Below are 23568 nucleotides of genomic sequence, written 5' to 3'. Positions count from 1 at the left end.
TGTCCATAACATGTCAACCTTTTATACGATATTCACCACATTTACACAGATAGTAGTAAATATTAGCCTGTCCACCAAAGTACATTCTGCCACACGTCTATGAAAAATAGGTCTGATTGACAGAGGATGAGTCACCTTTAGGGCCCTGACACACCAAGCCAACTATCTGTTGTCAGTTGATGTCGGCCCATCAGTGAGCATCTGTCATCATAGTTTTTCTTCTTTTTTTTTCTTAGGTTATTTCTGGGGCTTTTTGGCTTTTATTTAGGTAGGACAGCTTAAGCGTGAAACAGGGAGAGAGAGGCAGTGACATGCAGCAGAGGACTGAGATTGGAAGTGAACCTGCGGCTGCTGTGGCGAAGACATAGCTTCTGTACGTGGAGAGCTTCCTTTACCCACTGAGCTACTGGGCGCCCCATCATCCCAGTTTTTCCGGTGGGATCTGCTACGTCCACATCTGTCGGCTCTTGTCAGCAAATTTTGGCCAATTCAGCATCTTAGATCAGCAGTCAGCTCAGCGCACAACAAGAGAAACAGAAGTAAGGAAAGCAAACAGTTGTCAGATCAAAAGGGCGTGATATCAAAACAAACTTGTTATATAAGGTATGATTTTTTTTTTTTAGCTTTTAAGCTCCATTAGCAGAAACGCGCTGTAATGTTTATGATTGTTTGCCAGCATACTGTTAAGATCCTCTGTTCTGTCGAGATCGGTTTGTGTTGTAAATGTGCTAACTGGCTAATCAGTGTCTTGAATCTGTCCTGTTGGTCTTGCAGTTTCTCTCAATGACAAATACAGACTCACCGTCTGCTGGTATGAAAGCTTGGCTTCCTCTCATGCAAGCACTGTATGTACGTGCTATTTGACCATTGGTGACTTTTTGGCCAGGACACAGGGGCCCTTCACAGAGCACACCTTTTTAAAAATAATTTTCTAAATCTGTTAATTTCTTGCAATTTGTGGAACATTTCTGACAATATGGAATATTGCTGTTTTTTCCTCATGTTTTTGATAGAAATGACACCAATTTACTCAGGGTTCAAAGGTTTAAATACTTGTAAAATGTGTCTAAAGCAGCACAAGAAAACTGATGTCGCTCCAGGTCGCAAATCATTTAAGAGAAACTTAGCGCCTCCTGAGAATCTTGTCTTTGCTGACTTCATGTGATTTACTTCTTCACCTTGCTGTAGTGGTGCACAGGTGGACTCTATAGGACCTGGTGACATCACTGTTTGGTGCTGATATATAAATAGTTAACATACAGTAGTTACTATTTATATAACATAGTTATGTCATTGTGTCCAGAACTAGGTCAGCTTTAAAAAAAAAAAACAAATTTGCTTCGTCCCTGCCTGGTTTACGGTTTTCAAAGCTACATGTAGATTCTTAAATCTTAGTGGTTTCTACGGTGATTCGGCTGCTGTGGAGAAAAACAGCTGCAAAGCACCATTAAATTCAATGAATGTATAAAGTGTATTTGTGTGCAGTTACTGACTTTATAATCCCATGATAATCCTTGACTTCCCCAGAGAGTTTCTCAAAGTCACTGACTTCCTCTGGTTGTGGGTAAATTCAGACCTCCAGCAGCTGATTAACAAGAAGCACTTTACTGAGACACAATTATTTATTCATTTCAAAAAGCATTCATTTACAATATGAGCTTTAACACTTAAACAGAAATTTCTTCTTTAATAATCCTTGTTACATTTAAATTAATTTCACAGTTCTTTCTTGTTGTGGATTATATGTTTAGCTGGCCCTTTAGGTAATTTTACAAAAATAAATAACTGCATGTCCTTAGTAGGTAAAACATGATAGACGTGTGTAACAGAGAATAAGATGAGCAGATGGGAGCAGTCTTTGTTTACTTTAAGCATGCACACTTTCTGTCTTCTTCTGTCTGTCTTTGCATTCTTTCCTTATTCTTATTCCTATTTGCTGCATTTTGTCTCTAAGGGCAGCACTTTCTTTTTTTTACCTCTCTTAACATTTTCACACTGTGAACAGCTGTGGGAGCAGGAGCACGAGGGGAGAAGCCAAAGAGGGATCTTAAGTGGAATAGTTTGTTTCTATCACTTTTAGATGTGTAGCGGAGGCTAAGAGGTCTCTTACACTCACTGTGCTTTTACTACAGACAACGCTGCTCATCTTGGTTGACTTTAAAAGAAGGGTTTATGACCTCAGGACAGTGATGTGCAGCAACAACTTTGAAGGACAATAATACTCTTTAGTTGTTTTATCACAGATTTCCTTAAAGAGAAATCTAAGGGGAAATTCTGGTAGTTTCCAACCTGGGTTTAATTTAAACTGCCTCTCTGTAAAAGAGTCACACTAAATTGCACTTGCCACCACTTTTAGGTATTCAGGAAAGGGGAATTCTGGTAAGAGAAGTGTAATGGGGCAAGCAGTAAGCAGGTTTCCATTAACATTCAAATTGTGCAAATTGAAATTGCAAATATAAAATACGCCTAATGGAAACAAGTCAATCAAAAAAGAATGTTTTTTTACGCTCGCATGAGGTGGTATTTCAGGCAATTCAAAAAAGCCTTTTTTTTACAAAACTGCAGTGGAAACACTTTTTTAGTTTTTTAGGTCACATGATGCTATGGCTATGTGCTTGTCAGTAGGAACTGGCCCCATCAATGGCACTCAGTGAGTTAATATCAATCCAACTGCTGGTGTATTCATTTAAAAATGTCATGTTATCTGGTTTTGCAAATTAACTTTTTTGTTTACATTCAGTCAAACTCAAAGACGAGTATGACATATTGTGAAATTATTCATGTAAAAATGAATCAGTAGCAAAAACACAGGTGTAAAAAATAACATTCACAATGGCATTTTTCCATTTAGCTGCTTCTTTTTTTCTGCTCTGAGAAATATCTAATAGAATTTATCCTTGAAGCAAACATCATGAAAAACTGAGTCATGTAGGAAACACATGATAACAATACAGCATATTAAAATTTAAAATGTGAAACAAATGTATGAATTTCAGCATAATAATTATATTAATAATTTAGCTTAAGTAAAAAAACATCAGATATTTTTTACCTTTGCATCAACAGTATATGACATTTCTGTCACACAAATAACATAAAAACAACCAACAAGTTGTTGACATCTCAACTTTGTGGTGAGTTTTTCTCTCCAGTCAACCTGCAGCTGCCCCCCTGGGACTGCAACAATAATATGCACAGCCTAAAACCACATCCCAAATTTAAATTGTCCAGTCACTTGTAGGCCTACAGCTGTTCAAACCACAGATGACTCAAACAATTCAGGGACCAAATTTAATTTAAAATCCTTCTTTTAGTCAGTTTAGTTAACCATCTGCCCCAAGCTGGGGAAGTGGAACACTCTTGGATGTTTTGGGACCCCTCGGGTAAGAGCTGTCAGTCAGCCATCACCTGCCACCCAGTTCTGTCATGAAATCCCCCAACACCCCACCCACTGAGAGCAAAACTATTAGCACTCCTAACCTCATGTGGGCTCTTCTGCCTTTCCTTTTCTCCTTCCTTTACGTTACTTCTGCTGCTGATTCTTGTTTCTTTATTCAGCTCACGGTCAGCCACCCTCAAGGCAACAAGCATCTGCTCATTCTTATCATCATTTTTATTCATCTTTTTATCCAGTGGAGGCTGCTGATTAGTTACCGGGGTTGGACTACAGGAACCAAAGCCTCTGAATAGACACATGGCTTAAATGTTTTTCATGTCTCTTGTGTTTTAATGTGAAGGATTGATTTACCTCTGTGGTCACTTTTTAATCTAGTAGTCTCTGTGTTGAGGTGTTTCTAATATTTTAGCCACAGCTGTTTATATGAAAAAAGGGAAGACAATATAAGATATACCAGGGAATTGTGACATTAAATTATTGACATGCTCCCAGTTTGGAGAAGCAACAAGGAGTACTGCCATGGAAACTAAACAATGTACTGCTGTGGAAGGAGGCAGCAGCAAAAAAAAAAACATTATAATTTTAGGCATATGCTATATTAAGATATAGTAATCCATCTATGTATCTTTCTGTTTCATGGTGTCAAAAGAAAAAGATTATTCAACAAGTAGTTTCGAGCAAGCAATCTGTTTGGTTCTCAAGACATTTAGAATGTGCTCAAATATGCTTGACAGCACACCTTCCCCATCACTAAAAGAAGTGCTCCGCCTTTTCTAAATCACTGCTCTCATAGAAATCATGTGACTGTCGTAACATTTCAGGCAGGAGAGAAGGCGCATTTTAGAACAATATCAATAAACATCAATTTCATGAGTGGAGCTGAGCAGCCAACAGCCAACTCACCAGTGGTGTAAACTATAAATTAATACAAAGATGACATTAACCTGCATAAACCACCATGTGCTCAACAGACACATTATAATAAACAACTCAGTCCATATCTAGGCATGATTAGAAACACATGCTACGTCCTTGGGACCTATGGAAGACAATGTTTTTGAAAGGCTACACTCTATCAAATATGGATTGAATCAGAACATTCCATTAGATAACATGTTGTGATTTTCTTCATTCTTTATTCATTAATTTTGACTTTTGGATTTTACCTTGCTCTTAAGATGGAAAGGTTTGTCCTCCTCTGGCATCCTCCATCAGCTGTACCGTGACACAGCAGCTACAAGCATAAAAATACAGGTAAAGTTTGCTGATGTAAGAACTAAATCTGTATAGGAAAATTATGGGGTTTTTTTGTTAGCAGATATCTTAGTTGTGACAAAACTGAGCAGGCTAAGTATTTCTGTTATCTTAGTTTGACCAACACTGAACAGGGACTAGAAAACGTGTCCATTCCAGATCGTTGTTAAGGTTAGACCTACTTGTTGGAGTGGTAAACTTTGTTTCATTTCATAAAGGATTCTATTCTGTCTTGACTGATTATTTTTCAGTAATTAGTCAGACTCTGTGCATTTCCAAAGAAATGGGGATCACACTCCCAAAAAACATTAAGAGCTAATTGCCCCAAAACATGAAAATATTTTGATTATACATTTTTATTCTGTTGGTAATAGTTGTGCAGTTGCAATATTACACTCGAGGTTGTACTTAAACATCATTTGAGCACTTCAGTGATGCCTGCGGACCTCGGTGCAAGCGCCTTAGTCCCATCTGCATCACTGTCATGCTCAAATGATGTTAAAGCGCATCCTCTCATGTAATATTGCTTAAATCAGAACCAAAGACAGCTTTGATGACAGCTGGTATACATTCTGAATTTAAAACCAGGCGCTGGTCCTATTCCTGTTTTGTGCTTTGAAGCCGATTTCCTGTCAAGTCACATCCAGTGGTTGATCTTCTAAAATGCGGTATTAAATCCGATAGAGATTAATGACTTCTCACAGATAGTCTAATATGTTTATGGTAATCAAGATACACATGTCAAAATGAACGCGCATGTTAAAGAGCCTCTCAAAGCTACTTTAGAAAACTGGACGCGGACAGAAACTCCGGCGCGACGAACTCTATCAGCTCTGAATCTGTCTGTGACGTCTGATTTAAAACAAGCCCCTCATGACTGGTCATTTAATTAACCTTGTCAAGCATATCTGCAGTAATCTCCAATCTAATTTCATCTGTTAATTTAAAACTGTTCTTAACGAGGCCAGCCCCCCAGCCAATCAAATGTCAGGTATAGCAGCATAAAGGACTTGGTTAATTAGAGCTGTCAGGAAATGTCCAAATATGGACAAAGAAGGGAAGCTGTATTTCTTTTTTATTACTTTCCTGGGAGAGTTATTAATTCTGTGGGAATCACCTCAGGTTTTATGAACGCACTGTGTGTGTGTGTGCGTGTGTGTGTGAAGAGGAGGGGGAGTGAAGAAGAGAGATAAAGTCAGATGTGGGGCGATAGAAACAGAGAAAATATTTAGTTTATTCAGAATAATCAAATATGTCTCTTTCCAACTTTGTGGCAGCTTCATTTCCTGTTAGACAGGAAATTGAGCCTCAGCATTTCCAGATGTGATTCTGCATCTCATATTTATCAAATAATACTCAGTCTCTACAGTAGGATTGTAATGTCAAATTATATTGGAAATCTGCAAGAGGCTCTCTGGAGATTTCATCTCACTGTAAACATGTTAACTATGGCTTTCATCGATGCAAGATTTATTATGGAACTATTTTATATCAGCTTCTTTAACTTTTGAACTTTTATGTTCATTTCCGTTTTAAATTAAGCCACTGTTTCCCATACATAATCCACTCAGTTGCAGTGATAATTTGAAGTGAAACTGAATGTGTTGCCACATGTGACAGTATGTAACTGTGTTTGTGTGTGAGCACGTGCATGAATATTTCAGCGTGTTAAAGGGAATTAACAGGCTTATATCCGAACAGAACCAACCTGTGGAAAGATACACAATAAAAAGGTCACTGACGCGTGGTCGTCACTGGTTTTTGGCTTCCAACTCATCTGGTCGGTGGAATCAAAGCCCTCTGGGTGTTTCTCTGCACACTCATACAGTCTGCTGATGATATTTAGTAATGTCATATGTAGATGGACTTGAGGGAGTCAATGTAGATGGACTTACCTCCATGTGGAAGAGAAAACTCATCACCTGAGGTCTCTTGCTTCACATTTCTTACCATTTCATATTATTGCAAAATTTCTGTAACATGATTTTTGTTAAAGCTACAGTTAGTGACTTTAATAAAAAAAAAACTTTTTGTATTATTTGCGGAAACTGTCACTACATCTACGCAGTGCTAAATGAGACAGCCTTAAAGTCTTAGAAAACAATCATAGTCCTCTGCCTGTTCCAAGAGCCTTCAATAGCTTTTACAAGAATCCACAGCACGTACACATAAACAGCCAATCAGAGCCGAGGAGTCTTTAACACAGCTGTCAATCGTGTCGATCACTGCTCATTGACTGCATTCAAACTGTCAAAGAAGGCAGTACTGATAAAATATGAATCACGATTCTGTTACTACATTGCCTATTTTTTCAAATGTTTTTAGAAACATATTTTAGTGTTCTGTTTAGCTGTAAATGAGAAAGTTTTCCCAGCTTGTTGGCGGTGCTTCGTTTTGGCTTGAATGTTTTTGACATTATGGCTGGGACACAAACTCATTTTGAAGCTAAACAGTATGCTAATACATACATATATTTGTGATCTTTATGATCTGTACTTCTGTGTGCATGTATATCGAAAGTTTCAGCAAACATGACAAAATTTAACCAGTGAAGGAAACAAAAGTTCAGTGTGTTGATGCATATAAACATATTTACCTTGTTCTGGCTGGACTTTATTGTCCCAGTGGGAAACCTTGGACTTCAGTGTCTGCAGTATAAAAAACAATAAAAACAATAATATATACACAGTAAAATACAGCAATTGAAACTGTCAAAAGAAATACGTTATACATATTCAAGCCTAGTTTGTAATGAGGGCTTTAATGGAGAGTGGGACACTCAGCATCAAAGATCATAATAAATATTGCCAAATCATATTGTACAGAGTTGTTATTTGATAATTGTTGTAAGCAATAATCATTGAATATATGATTTTTATTGTAACATTTACTTTTTGAACTATTTATTGTGGCTTTATTTCATTTTGATAATTCCCTGTAAGCATCAGCAACTGAGGAGCTCAGAGCATCATGTTGATTAGCTTAGCTTAGCATTAAGAATCGAAGCAGGGGACAGCAGGTAGTCTAATGTGAAACACCAGTACCTTAATGTGCAGCACTAATTCTTCTGAAACCACAAAGTGTCCTCGTGTTGTCATGTACAGATCAAGCAAATGAGATACATATTAATTAGTGAGCTTTGCAGGTGCTGGTAGGCAGATTTTTGGAAGGAGCTCATTCGACTTCTAATTCTAGCTCTATAGTAAAACAAAGACGTGGGATTGGCATCAATCTTCTCAGCCGTGCCCGTATAGAGCACATTGTTGTTTATTGTATGAGAAAGTTGTGTGGAAGTTGTTGGCAGTGAGAAGAGAACAGAGCTGCATACTATTTATTTAAAAAGCACTTATTGGCAAACTACATGTATTTTAACCCACAGAAAAAGACAAATCACACTCCACTGTATCTCAGGACTACTTAGCTGTAGAAAATCATCTAACATGATGATTTTTCTGACCGATGGCACATTCTACTACAGAAGGTGTTTTGCTGAGTAAATGACACAGGTGCCATCAGATGATGGCTGCAGTCACTGCCATTACAATAACTTGCTTGTCCATACTTTTTTAAATGCACTGAATATTCTGGTCAACAGCTGGTTTGTTTCTCACCTCACAGACAACTACAAGTTGCAGTCAGTAAGTAGAAATTTAAAGTCATTCTCCAATTCCTCTCATCTCCTCCGAAACATTCTTGTCCGTGCGGCGTAGGCCCATTTCCCACACAGAACATAAACAAACATGCCTAGTTGGTGACACAGGTGGTTAATTGTTCTTTGTGTGTATTGGCGGACTGCAACCCAACTGCGTGCATAACGCCACCTAATGTATTGGGGTGTGTACATATGCAGTTTTGCTCAGGCACAGTACAGAACAATCAAGCCTTGTGTGAAAGCCTCAAACTCTCAACAAGAAAGAAAATATGCCACACATTCTTAAAAGAGTGAGTTAATACCACAAAGAGTTAATCTGTCATACAGTACTGTAAAAGCATTGTTAGCCAGTGTTTAGGTGGTCTTTTATGCAGGAATCCTTTGATACTCAGGCAGCGATGCATTTTAAATTTCAGGTGTGCACCGTCAACAGAAACTAACAATTTCCCAGCTAATGATAATGACGTCACAGCTTTAGACACAGCGTGAGTGATAAAAAGGGATTTACAGGGAAGTGCGGAACAAAAGACCGGCCACTTTCAACAAAGATAGAAAACAAATCATTTCAGAAACTCAACGATTAGTATTGAAATCTTGAAAACTGCAGTTGGCACAAAGGTTGGGATTTTGCAGCAGCGTCACAGCCGCGTACACAGCTTCCCTAAAAATAGCAAAGATTCAAAATTAAAAAGGAATAATTTTTTAGAGACAGAGTGTCTGTAAATAGACAAAATGAAAAAGTGAACAGCCTCCCAGGTTACAGCTGAGCTGCCCACTTACAGACACGTGTGTGTGTGTGTGTGTGTGTGTGTGTGTGTGTGTGTGTGTGTGTGTGTGTGTGTGTGTGTGTGTGTGTGCATGTGTGTGTGGCACCATCTGTGTTGACATGTGCAGCTGCGCTCCCTTGGAGCCCAAGACCCAAAACTCAGCTGTTACCAAGACAACCCCCATACACCCCCGTACCTGGTTCATACACACACACGCAAATGCACACACAGTCTTCAAACCACCTAAAGGTCTTACACTGTGTGTGCTTTCAAATGAGCAGATGGACAGAGATGTATTTGATATGAGATTCATATTTGTGTGTGTGTGTGTGTGTGTGTGTGTGTGTGTGTGTGTGTGTGTGTGTGCGTGTGTGTGTGTTTGTTTGTTTGTGTGTGAGGGCTACAGAAATATAGAGAGATGGACTGTCTATGTTTCAGTTTTAGATAACTCTTCACTCTGTCCGTGTGTATGTGATGTGAAGATGATCTCATTCTCTCCTGAATTATAGATTTGCTGGATCCACATCTGTTCTGCTTTCAGTCATTTACTCAGCAAAACACCTTCTGTAGTAGAATGTGCCATCGGTCAGGCTCAGGAGAAGCACAGATTATACTAGAAGTGTGGACTCAAGTCCAAATTAGGTCACAAATTTGATGACTTGCAACTTTACTTGGACTTTAACACTAATGACGTGTGACTTCACCTAGACTTGAGTCTTTTGACTTGAAAATAGTTGCTTTTATACATTTTAGTTTAGTTCAGATTTTAAAGCAAATAAATGATTATTAAAATATATTATTACTTTGTTGTTAAAAAGGAATTGGACTTGAAAAACAATGACTTGGTCCCACCTCGGTTATATAGTGCACTTCACAGTCCATGTGTCCAGATTTTTGTAATTTGAAAAAGCTCTTTGTCAGCAGCATGTACTCTGCTTTTCCTATTTTTTAACTCTGCTGTCGATGATGTTTACAGCCCGGAGTTTCTCAGTTGTTATGCCCCGTCTAGGGGTGGCCAGGACACAACATGATAAACCCATTTCCCTCAAGACCCAAGCAGCCACAAGGACAAGTTTGTCAAGAGATAACAAATGATTAATGGTGATTTATTTACAACATATATTCATTTATATGAACAGAAGGTTAATGGAAATTTACCTCAGGGTGAAAATCAGGTTAACATGTTAAACACAAACAGCTCTGAGAAGTAATTAAAGTAATCTAACTAAATCTAAGACAACCAAAGTATAATTTAACTTAACAGAACCAGAACAAAAGGAAGTTAACTAAACTGAAGTTTCACCCTCACATTACCCAAAATAAACCCAACTAAACACAAACTCTCAAACAAAGGGAAGCGTGGCGTGACCGGTTGGGAGATGAAAGAGATGCCGCCGCGCTTCTTAAGAAAGGGAATACCTCAGTCACAGCCTATGAGCGATGACGCACCTGAATTAATACAGACGCATGGCACACAAAGGAGCAGCACGCATCCAACACAGCCAATCTACAACAAAATAATACAATAACACACATTACGACTGCAGTCGTAACATCAGGTGTACTGGTGATTTTATTTTGCACACTTTTTTAGGGCTGCATTCAGGGAAAAGTGCATCTTTTCTGATTATACTAACCTCCTCTGGCTGCTTGTAGGACATACTGGCGGGGAGGTTTCTCTGAGAATACCATCATCATCTTTGGATTTTAAATTATTGATTTTAATGTGTTCATTCAGCCTTTAATAGTGTTTGATTTTGATGTTATTTCATTTATCATTATTTGTAAGACAGATTTTATTTCATTTTATTAAATTTTAAATTTTATTAAAATTAAATTTTTTTTACTGCATTCAACTGAATGTCACATATGACCCCACCCTGGGCCTAAGACATGTATTTAGCTTTTAGCAACATGAATAATGCATTGTCCCTGTCAAATAAACAACTAAGATAAATTGTCTAGCAATTATGTTTTTTCTGTCACTTCAGTCTTCTCACCACCTCCCAGATCTGTGGAGTTAGCCCCTGAAGAGCCAGGCCTCTTGGTTGAGAACCACTGGTTTGTGACAAGAGTTTTAAGCAAAATTTGATAATTGGTGCCCCTAAATTAAAGCCTGAGCACACTCTGGCTGTAGAGGAGCTGTCTGGACTCATTAGGACCACTGTAGTGTCTTTCCACTGTGTGTAGCTCTTGCAGAATGTTTGTATCTCTGCAGCACAGAAGTAAGATTTAAGTGGAAAGGATCAGTGCGTTGGTTAGGTCCATGTCACTGGAGCATGCTGTTGCCCGAATTAAACAATGTGCTTATGCAAGCCTTGTCTGGCTGTAGCTAGCTGTCAAAAGCAGCTAGTTTCTTTGCTGCAACAACAGATGGGCATGAAAAGAGGAGCACACAGAAGGCAGAGCAATCATCCAACAACAGACAACCTTCTACAAGTCAGTTTCCTGCCTGTTATATGATGAGAATATACCTGTGCATTGTGCCACATGCCTCCATATTTGCATACAGTATGATTAGTAACATTATAACACTAATTCTGATACTAGAATTCAGGATTTTGGCGTATACCTACAGTACCAGTAATCCCTTTTCCCCAAATTTAAAATCTGTAATCCTCTCTGTGCAGAACTGATAAGATTATTCTTAAGATAACATGAAGCTGCACTGTAACATCCTTAACTATAAGTGGAGATGTCATACACCAACACGATTTTTAGCCACATTTTAATTGTATTGTGTAGGAGGTATACTATTCATTATCTGCATTTTATAAAGGAAATTGTGCTGTTGCAGTGTGTCAGTGTGATAACAAAAAGACAACCTGTCACATTTAAATGTGTTAGTTTTATGTACAGATAGACTTTTTTTTCAACTCTGCTGAGCAGTGTGTGATAAATGATGATCACATTACTTTTACATTACCGGCTCCTCGCAAAGCAGTAGGTAGTAGATAATTGTTCTGTTTCATGACCTGAAGAAACATTGTCTCTGAACATAATACAGGCAGTGATTATGTTTCCACAACAACATAGTTAAGAAAGCAGTTTAGTAACATACAAATGTAATTTCTAGGAGACATGGCTGAATTACAGTTTACAGTTCTTCAAATTTAAGCCTCTCAACTGGTTCGACTAGCAGAAGTTCTCCCTTCAGTCCCCCAAGTTAGGGCTTTTTGCCACACTGAGTTGTCATTTTACTCTTTTGTTCCTTTGTCCTTCTGTGCCATCATGCAACCTACCACTGGTGATGACCGGTAAACTGGTGAATTAATATCTCTAGTCTGAATGATGTTTCATCTCAATACTGGAGCACACTGGTTGCACTGACCTGACATTACTGGATTTCCAGGCAAAAGGGACAAATTAATTAAATAAACTTTATTTAAGGTAAATCTTGATAATAAGTAGGTCAAGGTTTAATGAAGGGGCTGAATAACTGACGGCAGAATTAAAAAAATATACATTGCAGTCAAAGTATGTTAACTTCAGTCCTTTCTTGTCAGTCATAGTTGTCAAATCAACTGATGTAGGTCTGTGTGTGTGTGTGTGTGTGTGTGTGTGTGTGTGTGTGTGTGTGTGTGTAAAACCAGTTTTCAGTGATTCATTTCCCTCATTAAGGGTTGTCCTACTTCTCCTACTTCCCTACAATCCTTCACCTGACAGCTCTTATTTCCTGTACGCATACAGATAGTGTTTAGTGTTTGATAATAATTTATTTCTCAGCACTCCCCGCTGTTTCTAAGGTAATATGATTATTGTACCGGTACCTCCTTTGTGACACTTTCTGGATTTACCTGTCTCATCAAACACAAACTGTCCATACACAGGCCCAGAAACAGGAAGTGCACCATGCTCTAATACAAATTTTACATAGGGCCAAAAGTGGAATTACACTGTCCGGGTCCATCACGTGATGCCCGCTAGCCCAGAAGTTCTTTTCCCCTTCGACTTGGGAAATTGATGTCTGTAAATCAGTGAATAATTTTTTGTGTGCGTCAAAACCCCCGCAGAAATGACTCATTTAACTATGTAAATTTAAGCCATCAAGTTTGATAGCATTTGGAAAGTCTAAAAGAGCCACAAGATTAAATATTTTAGACAGCCATTCAAGGTAGCGAAGCATCAAACTAGAAGTCAGTCTCTTCACAAGCAGAGGTTACCCACTTGGGCACACTCAGCCGCATTTGGCCATAACCCTAACCCGCAAAAAGAGCTTTTTGTGCTTCATGCGCCAATGAGCAGCTCTCATAGGAATGAACAGCGCCCGGCCTCTGTGGCTGTATCCACTTTCTTTGATACATCCATGGTTCTCATTCCAAACTGCCGCTGCTCTGTCAGTGCTGTTGGAGTAAGTTCGCAAAGCTAAAGGCAACTTTTGTGTGCACATGGAACGCCGCTGGATGTTGTCAGCTTAGAACATGGCCAGACAGAACTGGTGGTGGTGTATTATACGCCATTGGGCAGTCGGAAGGCACCTGTCGTGTCAGTCTGACACGTAAATTGAAGAACATGGCCTTATGGAACCTGTCCTGTTCAAAAGAAACGCAGCAGGACGGCATCAGGTTGAAATGCTGCCAGTAACGACGTAACATAAGGAGGGCAAGAGCACCTATAGGGTGGGTGGGAGGGGTGGTGGATGAGATGTATCCGTCAAACCCCGGACTTTCATGTAGGAGTCCTGTGTTTGCTTCCTGTCTGAATGTGATGGTTTTTTTTCTCCACTTTACCATGTGCCTCCTTCCTCTAATCCTAACCATCCATGTGCGTTTGTTCATGTTCCGGCGTTGGTTGCCATGTGCGTGTGATGTCTTAACATAACCACGTGCCGCATCATCCCACCACATGCATTTTTGGCCATCGCGCTAGCAGCAACCTGGGAAATAAACAGCAGGCACAGAAGGATACCGAGAGCATAATATGTAGACACAGAAGTCCACTAACAAAGCAGAAACATGTGACAAGTTGGGATGAGAAGGTGTTGGCAGAACAGATGTCACAGAGACAGTACTGTAACAGCGCAGGGGAAAGGTTTGTGTACGGACAGAGAGGGTAGGGCAGAGAGACTGGTAGGGACAGGGGAGAGAATATAAGGAAAGATTGAGGAGGCATAGAGGGCAAATATAGCGGGAAAAAATCTTGACAGAGGAAAAAAGAGAAGGAGACCGAGAGAAGACAGGAAGACACGCAGAGACAGAGAATCTATTTTAGTGATGAGAAGAGGTGAGAAGCAAGCAGAGAACAGGGAAACCCAACAAGTGACAAGTGAAACAGACTAATGATGTGATAAGTAGCTACAACAGTTTGAGAGGTAGGAGCAGAGAAGACAGACTGTGTTTCTATGAATTTCCCACCGTCCTCTGTCCCTTCCTCCCAGTGCTCATATATATGAAACATCACCGTCAACATCATCACTTTCCCTGGGAATTTGGGGTCTTTCTCTCTCAAAAAAATGCTGTAAACCTTAACAGGTTATGCTCAGGTAGCTGCATTGTAGAATGGAGACTTATTTTGTTTGGATTAATGAGAAAGTCACCTTTGCAGTATAACGTGGCAGAAAATGAGTTGAGGTTTTATCCAAACAGTATACAGCATTTAAATTTTGAAACAAACAAGTACCCATTGAAATTGTGCTTTTCCAAAGCCTTTGTCAAGTATTTGTAAGAATTTCTGAGGGAAATTCCTTAAAGTGATTTAAAAAAAAGACAATCTATGTCTGTCACTCAATTTAATTGCATGTTGTTTTTTTTAAGTTTGTACAGCTGCTTTATAATTCACCACAATTTATTGGAAAATAACATACACAGTTGACACAATTGTATTTTTTTTGTTTTTTTTTTATAAGAGCCACAGCTAATTTTATAATAATGAGACCACTATATTCAAAACATTGAGATTCTGAAGGCAATGACAAGTGTTTCCAGCAAATTATAACATAATTATTGATTGAAAAATACACCGTGTAGGATCTTAAACATGTTGCCAATCACATTCTGACAGCACTATATAGTAATAATTCAGCCACATAATATGAAGATATGTCAGACTGTGGTTTACTTACACATCCAGCAGAATATGAATGTCAGTCCAATACTCCCTCTCCTCTGAGCCCTGCTTTGGTCTCCACCAACTCCTGAGGGAAAGATCCGTCTCTTCAGCCATTCAATGCTGTGCTGTGTTCACCAGTTAGTTACTTGCTTTGTCTGTTTACTGCTTGGCTCTGGGCAGCTTAGTGAACGGTGTGTTTATCAGATCTTTTCTGCTGAAAACAGCTACCTGCTGTGACTGGAAATGAAGTTGTTGAGAGCTGTAAGTCTGAACCAAAAAAAATTGGAAGATGATTCTTTTTGAGCTTGTCACTCTCAGTAGCATGTTCCATGTTGCACAGTAAAGTAATCCAGTGTTAACTTGAATAAAATTTTAGCCAATGCGAAACCATTAATGCATTTATTAGACAAGTGTTGATGTTTCCTCTAACGCTTTGTGATGGTTTCAGGGTTTGACACTTGACTCTTCTTCTGATTATCGGATTTTGAGGCAGATTAATCTTCATCAACAATGTTCTAATTAAACTTAATTGAAGTTAAACCAAAGACTGTTAAGTATCCAGCCATTGTTATGTCAACCGTGGGTTGAAGCCTTGTGTTGAAGCCTTGAGTTTGGCTTTTTTTGCCATCACTAACTTGGATTTTTGGAGCCAGAAGTGGCCATATTTTAACAGTTTGGTGGAAATAATTTTAATATTAGCTGCTAACTTGATTAGGGTGATGCATTTACAGTTATGAGTAACTGTGACTGACTTCTAGCTTAAATAAAATGTAGACGGCCGAGGAATATAAGAATTCACCACCTGTGCAGTTTCATGAACAGGGAAATTAGCCATAGAGACCAAAACCATTTTTGATATCAGGCTGTAACCATGTTTATTTTTGCCCAAATTTGGGCATTTTAACATGGGGGTCATTGGGGACTGACTCGCTCTTGAAGCAAGCCCCAAGTGGCCATTCAAGGAACTGCAGTTTTTGGCACTATCACTACACAATTGTGTGATCAATTCAGAGCCAAACCACTCTACCACACTGCCCCCTGTCAAACTGTATTATCTATTATTATTGTTCCTATTAAGTCATTAGTGCCTTGTCTTTACTTAGGAAGTAATTTTAAATTATTTATTATGTATTACTGTATATTGTGCACCACATGGAGTTTGCATTTTCATTGTACACTCATTTGATGAGTTTTTCTTTCACTGTGGAGGATTCGTTTCCTTTTCAGCTGGTTAACTCCGACTTGTGAGAACAAATCAAAACACAGAAAAATGCAGTGAGATTCTTTGCAGTGAGAATGTGGTCTAAATCAGTGACAGGAAACGACCTCAAAACACAAGGCTTTTAGTGTCAGAAGGAAACAGATGTTGATGTCTGACAACCAGCAGTTGCTCTTGCTCAGATAGCAGCATAAAAAAATGAACCAAGGGCAAACCACAGTCTGGACTGATGCTCACATTCAGCTGCTTCTTTATGTGCATCTACGTGTGATGAATGTCAGAGATGCAGCATTAAAGAGGACAGGCCAGTCTGCCAGGCTGAACTAAACTTCCAGAGACTGGAATCAGATCAGTTTTGACTCATGAGTCATATGACTTTTGTTTACATTCTCACTTGCGATTGGGCAGAGCGAGCCTTTCATGTATGCTTCACACCAATGGAGACGACATCTAGGTGTGAACGCACTCTGCAGGGCCGTGAAGTGTTGAGGAGCCGACTTGAGAAAGCTCCCATCAATCACTCATACAAAGTCTTTCTTTGATGCTAATGACAACAACATAGCACCAACCTTTTTTGAGGTCTTATAAACACCCTGCTGCTTTAGCCACAAATAGAAATGATGAATCAGCTCGGCTGTGCAACACCACATATCAGGGCTGGTGATTCTGATTGAGACCGACACAAACTCACACCAAGCACAACCTACACACACCCTCATGCCACACAAGTGCAAACTAAGTTGATGATTTTAATCACCATAACATGCTGAGAACACAAACACACCCTCGGGGTGCTAATCAATTACTGCAGCGCTCATGTACACACACCTACATACACACGCAGGGACACAGAATCAAGCTAAAGTAATTTCACTGTAATTCAACATTCTTTTCTGCAGTGTGTGTGTGTGTGTGTTTGTGTGTGTGTAGTAAAGGATGCTGGCTGCCTCAGCACAAATGCAAGAAAACACACCATGAGAGCCCATCAACACACATGCGCGCACGCGCGCACACACACACACACATGCACACACACACATACACACACACACACACACACACACTATGAAGTTTTGCAGAGCGCTTCATCTCTTGCCTTGTTAGAAATTATAATTTTGAGACAGACAAACGTCAAAGTCTTCTGTCTTCCCCCTGTTCCTCCATCAGTCAGAATAAGTGAAGCAATGGAAGCCAAACATGAAGCAATCATCCGGCATTTCCATTTGAAAACAGCTGCATTTTGCCATGACCAATTGATAAAACCTCATGTTTATTCAACCGATAACCAGTTTGTGAATTTTTTTTACCTTTTGACGCTCTAAACATTTGCATGTTCTTTTGAAGAAAGGTAATTTCAGGGATTAACTTGCCCAAGGACAAAACCTGCACAGAAGCACCTGCATTTCCTCTTCACTCTGCATAAAAGTGTCTGCCACAGTCAGTGTCTAAAATGTAAATATTTAGTTCAGTGTTAACATTCAGTTCAAGTGTTTGTCTGACAACAAACACACAGATATGCGCATAACTGTTAGCATTCAGTGTTGGTGCTAGACTGTGCTGATAGAGCTATCATTATGATAATACTGAGGTCTATCATAATTATCTGCTAATTGACTGCCTAACGAGGTAGTGCTCATTAGAATGCTCATTAATACTCCATCATCACCATTGATAGCTGTAATCACAGAGTGGTGGTTTCAAGGTCTTGCAGGAGGGTATGTGAGAGTGTGTATATACTGTCTGCACATGTGTGTGTGTGTTCTGAGTATAGTCACTTATTTCTTTCAGCAGTAGGTTAATATATTACAGTATAATCACAAGACCTGTTGCATTTAGCCCTTCCAATAGAGAAAACAGCCTATAGAATAGCAAATTTTGTCTTTTTTAACACTTTGAAACCTGAACAAAAAGGTTTGATTTATTTCAAACACAGGGGGAGAAGGCAACAAGCAACTTAACAAGACATGGCCAAAAAGATAGCAAAAAATAAAGCATTAAAATATCTTACCAAATTTTTGTAACATTATTTAAAATATAAAATTCTTTTAAATATGAGATTGCATGAGATTTGTATGCCCTGTCCCAAACAACAACTAATAAGTGCCTTTTAATTTAAAGAGATATTGTGGGAGTGCAGGAATGACGAGACGGAGAGACTGATTTGAGTCCAGTCTGTTTACTCTCACTTCAGAACAGCAACAACACATTCCAACACAAGCTCCCAATCATCTGACAGTACAGGCTAAACAGCGCTAAAAACCATGCTCCCCAAAACTGCATTTGCTAGAATCTCCCTCTGCCAACTCTGAACTCTGCTTCTTAAAGGAGCAACAGTCTCTGGTGAATGTCTCTGTAATGTGGGTCACCACACAGACCCCTACAGAATTCACCATAGCAAAACAGTGCAAAACAGCCAGGGCAGGGTCTGGCCGGAGCCAGAGGGCATCCTCGGGGTGGGGCTAGGGCCAGGTTAGGCTTGAGATGGTCCACCGAGACCCGCTGTGGCTTACCCCCCATGTTCACCACAAAGTTCTTAGGCCCCGCCTCCAGCACACAAAAGGGCAGTTTGTATGGGGGCTGCAGGGGGGTGAGGTGGCCATCATGACAGATGAAGACATACTTGGCCGACAGCACATCCTTAGGGACAAACGACTGAGGAAGGCAATGGTGAGATGTAGGGATAGGAGCAGAGACGCTGGCACTGTCCCCGGGAGACTGATGGAGGGCAGACCAGGGAGCTGTGGCATCTGGGAAATAAGCCAATGTTGACTTTTGATTTCAAACAGGACACAAACAGCTGTCTCATGGGTGAAAGTCCTATGTTTCCATCCACCCTGACCTCCGCAGACTCTCTCACCTGCTATACTTTGTCAGTTGCTCTCACCATCAAATATTGCCATGGATGAGTTTACATGGAGTTGTTTGAAAGCACGATGCGTCTAATATGGAAAGGGTGTCTTACGGAAAGGGTACCCTTGCACGTACACAGAAAGGGTCCCTTATGGTTGGTGTCAGACACAGAGATGCGGGACAAAATGTTGGTATTTGATGACCTAATAGAGAGACCAGGCTGTCTGAGCAACTGCAAAAATGTAGTTATACTGCAGTGCTCCAGCTTCCCTAATTAACCTTCTCCTCTTTGCTCAGAACATTGAAGCATGCATTTCAGTTGTCATTGTGTGTCTTTTCCTCAGCCTGGACTGCAGTGGCTGTTTCAGCTACAGCACAATGGGAATTATTTTGCCGTCACTCAGTGGTTGTCTGTGTTATAACAATGTTGTGTTTTGTGTCGCAGGTATGCCTCTCAGTCTGGACTGCAAGGCGTTTTTCGGCTACAGTGGAGAAAACAGACGACCTATTATCTATTGGATGAAAGGAGAAAAGTTTGTAGAAGAACTGGCGGGACACATTAAAGAGAGTGAAGTCAGGTAAATACACCAGTTTCAGACCAAACATGAATTCACTTCCAGTCACATATGTGTCCTCAATGATTTTCTGGAGTAGAGGAGACAAAATAAGGAACCACAGTATATGTAAATTGAAAATGAACCAAAGTGGAATTAATACCAAAAACACATAATTGTACCTAATACTGTAAGACACTGCATGACAGTAGAGTATCAGTTATTGCGTCTCAGGTCTACAGGTTTCTATTGTTAATTAATTTCTGAAAAGACTCGACTCCAGCTGCACTCCTCATACTGTCAGGATCTAATTTGCTCTCTTATGATTTATGACTCATTGAGGGCTCTCTGACAGATTTTCTCTCAACTTTCCAAAAAAATTATGAATACTAATAATAAAGTTAAATTGAATTCATTTTCTCCCCTATTGGGACCAATTACAGCGGGCCCCATTGGGAAAAACCTGATTGTCTGCAGGGCGTCAAATATCATTAGAACAATCTGCCAGATCACCATGAAAACCATCAGAACACTCAAAGTCTCACACTTTCTCATACACACATGCAGAGTGAAGTGCTTTACATTACTTATTAAATGTATCATTGTTAGATACAGCATACCTTAAAAGTGCAATGTGTAGTATTTAATGGTATCTAATGGTGAGATTGCAGAGCTGAAACTTTTCCCATGTGCCAAACATGTCAAAGGACTATGGTGGTCAATGCAAAACAACAAAAATGTGTAAGGTCCTATCTAGCACCAGTGTGCTTGGTCAGTGCTTGTCCGATCTGGGCTCCTGAAGAGCGAAATGGTAGGATGGTACATGTTACAATACGATTTGATATGGTATGAAACAATTTGATATAGTACGATACGATACAATAAGATACAGTATAATACCATATGATACAGTCCGGTACAATATGATATAGTATAATAACATATGATACGGTATGGTATGATACATATTGTGGTACGACATGATTCGGCGCTGTACAATACAATACACTATTTAACTTTATTGTCAGTTTACACTGAAATTCATTTAGCATCCTCAGACTGTTCCACTCAATAAGTTCAGTCATGACCATGGAACACAGAATCGCATAATATAAGATATATAAGATTCAGACCTTTATTAGCAGCATGCTGATTTTGGTTTAGCAACAGAATACACTGATATATACATTTTTCAATGAGGCATACTCCGTGGAAGGGGACCCGCTCTGTATGTAAATATAAACGACTTATTCTAAGGTTTTTCAGGTGATTGTGAACTAATGAAAATATAGTGAAAAATATGTTAAACCATATCTGCTAATAGATGCTCCTAAATCCTGATCATTGGACCTTTAAAATAGTTTGCTAAACACAGATTTATCAATTGTGCCTTTACCTCCAAGTGTTTGAAGCAGTATATTAAAGGGACAATTTACCTATAATTAATAATATTAATTATAGGTAAATATTAATAATATGTATTAGTATAATATTAATAATATGTTTTCAGAATCATAAATTACTCTTTAATTTTGTTTTGTCTGTATGTCTGTGGACTAACACCTTGTTCAGTGTGGAGATTGGGAATGCTAATGTTTTTCAAGTGTGCTTTCTTCTATGGGCAGATGCATGAAATAAGGTGCAGTTTCTTTTTGAGTTTTTTAGAAGGAAGGAGTATCAAAGCCATGCTGAGCTCTGAATGAGCAAGTTATGCGTCAAGCTGCGTGCATGTGATTCTGCTCTTCTTTCACTTTTTTTTTCAGCTGGGAGGACTTAATAAAATGTTTGAGATCTTAGTAGAGATCACAGGACATCAACTAATACATCACAGGAAGCAAATGAAAGCTTTCCCCTGTACACAGACAGCTAAGAATTTAGTACGACAACAACCTCAAACAAACATGCAGCAAACACCATTTGGTGGTGGTTGTTGCTGTAATAACTTTGCCTCTGTGAAGGGGGTAGAGATGGGATGAGGTATGCAGGATTATAGCACATGAATCTAGGCCGACTTTAGAACCCCACCTGTTAATACCAGTGTGCTGCAGTGCTGCAGAATTGCTGAATTAAATATTTAATTTATGCACCAATTGCGCCACTCCTGTTGCAAAATCAGCAAGCAAAACTGTTATGTGGGTGTACAGTACATCATCTCCATTACATGGTATTACATATAAAAGTAAATATATTGTTTGTTATAAACTTGGTTTTATTTTTGCAGCTCTCTCCTTCATATGGTTTAATTTGATGAATGGCATGGTAACATTGTACTCCCCGAAGTAATTGCATTTCATAATGCAGCAACATCACTAGAATAGATCAATGGGGCAACAAAGATGACAAAGAAAAGGATTTAGCTCTACTCCAGCAAGTAGCAAGTAGGTCAAAGTTCAACCAGGAATTCAGGCTGTAAGCTCAGAGTGAGTGTTTACAGCAGTTTTAGGTTGTAGTTTCACTGTTGGGCTTGATTCTCTCCTCCAGCTACCTGGGGGTTTGGTTTTCAACCTGTAAGCTCCTCTGACCACTAGTGTTAGCTGCTCTGTTGGACCTATTTTTGTCTAGCACAGAGCAGATCTTTTGAAAACATGTCTCCTGTGTTTTACTGCATCACTGCACTTTTCTTAGAAATTGGATACGAGTGTATAAAGTTACTAATTTGGGGAAACAAGTAATTCAAGAGTATGAGATACTAATCTCAGGTTTATTAATCAATAATTTCCGAAACGTCTCCTCCTGGGCTCTGTGAATGTCTCTAGGATTAAATCACAGTGTACTAGTGGATAAAATGTTCAAACAGTGATTAAATTATCATTTTAAACAGCCTCCTATCGAGTACCACCTGCAGCAGTTTTACTTTAAACAGGACATAGTGACTACAGGGTACAGCAGGGAAAAGGCTGTTTGGTTTTCCCTAAGTGTTCTCACACCCTGCCAATGGCGCTTTAAAAAGAGTCGGGTATTGAATAGTGCATCATCTACAGTGACTACACTGTGAGTTAACTTTTTTTTTTTCTGTATTATTGGTCAACCTGACCACTTTTGAGCAATAATACTCTTTGTTCATTTCTCATGCAGCATCCTGAAAAAGACATTGTATTCCAACATGGGGATGACACAATTGCTATTGTTTTTACTTACCATCAGCACTAACTTCCTTAAACCCCTTAGCATTAGAAAACAAATTTAACCCTTTGAAACAAAAAAAGTAAATTGCTGAAGAAAATCTCTGCACACCTGAATGTGCGACAGGTGCGTTGGAGGAGGGAGCAAATTTAAAAACAAAGACAGAAGCCGCAGCACACTGTCCTGCTTACTGCTGACATATTTATTGAGTGAAAATAAACATGTCAGCAGAAAGTGGGACAGTGTGCGGGAGTTTCTTTCTTTGTTTTTGTTTTTTTTTAAGCAAAAAAAAAACAAAAGCACAAGAACATAGCTTGAAAATTAGCACAAAAAGAAAGTTTAAAAAACAAACAAAGAAAGGAGTGCTTCAGAATATTATTTCCTGAAACATAATTTAAAACATAAAAATATGGTCATTATAAATATAGTTTTAGTTATAATAATTTCTTAGACTTTTTCTTTATTTTCTGAGACATTTTTCCTTAGCTTTTCTCTTTTCTTTGTAATATCTTTTTTTAAATTGGAGAACATTTCCTACCAAGCTGCTTATTGCCTTCTTTTCCAGTGTTTGTGAAAGAATTTGAACCAATTTGCTCAGGTTTCAGCGCTGAAAGCAGCACAAGAAAAGTGATGTTGATTCTGGTTTCAAAGGGTTAAAGTAAAAGAATATTATCCTCTACCTAAAAGCCTCTTTATACTTTAAA

At 39.1% G+C, this 23568-nt stretch overlaps 1 protein-coding gene across 1 annotated transcript in view; it reads left to right on the top strand.

Annotated features, from left to right (window-relative positions):
- The window catches only part of il1rapl2 (interleukin 1 receptor accessory protein-like 2), a 190878-nt gene that overhangs the window by 134750 nt on the left and 32560 nt on the right, over positions 1 to 23568 (top strand). The window contains exon 7 of the mRNA XM_042493850.1: positions 19633 to 19765. Within this exon, the coding sequence (XP_042349784.1) occupies positions 19633 to 19765 (133 nt within the window). The remainder of the gene's footprint in view (positions 1 to 19632; positions 19766 to 23568) is intronic.

Source organism: Plectropomus leopardus, chromosome 9 (assembly GCF_008729295.1).
Source record: "Plectropomus leopardus isolate mb chromosome 9, YSFRI_Pleo_2.0, whole genome shotgun sequence".
Taxonomy (NCBI): Eukaryota; Metazoa; Chordata; class Actinopteri; order Perciformes; family Serranidae; genus Plectropomus; species Plectropomus leopardus.
This window is presented reverse-complemented; position numbering and strand designations above follow the sequence as displayed.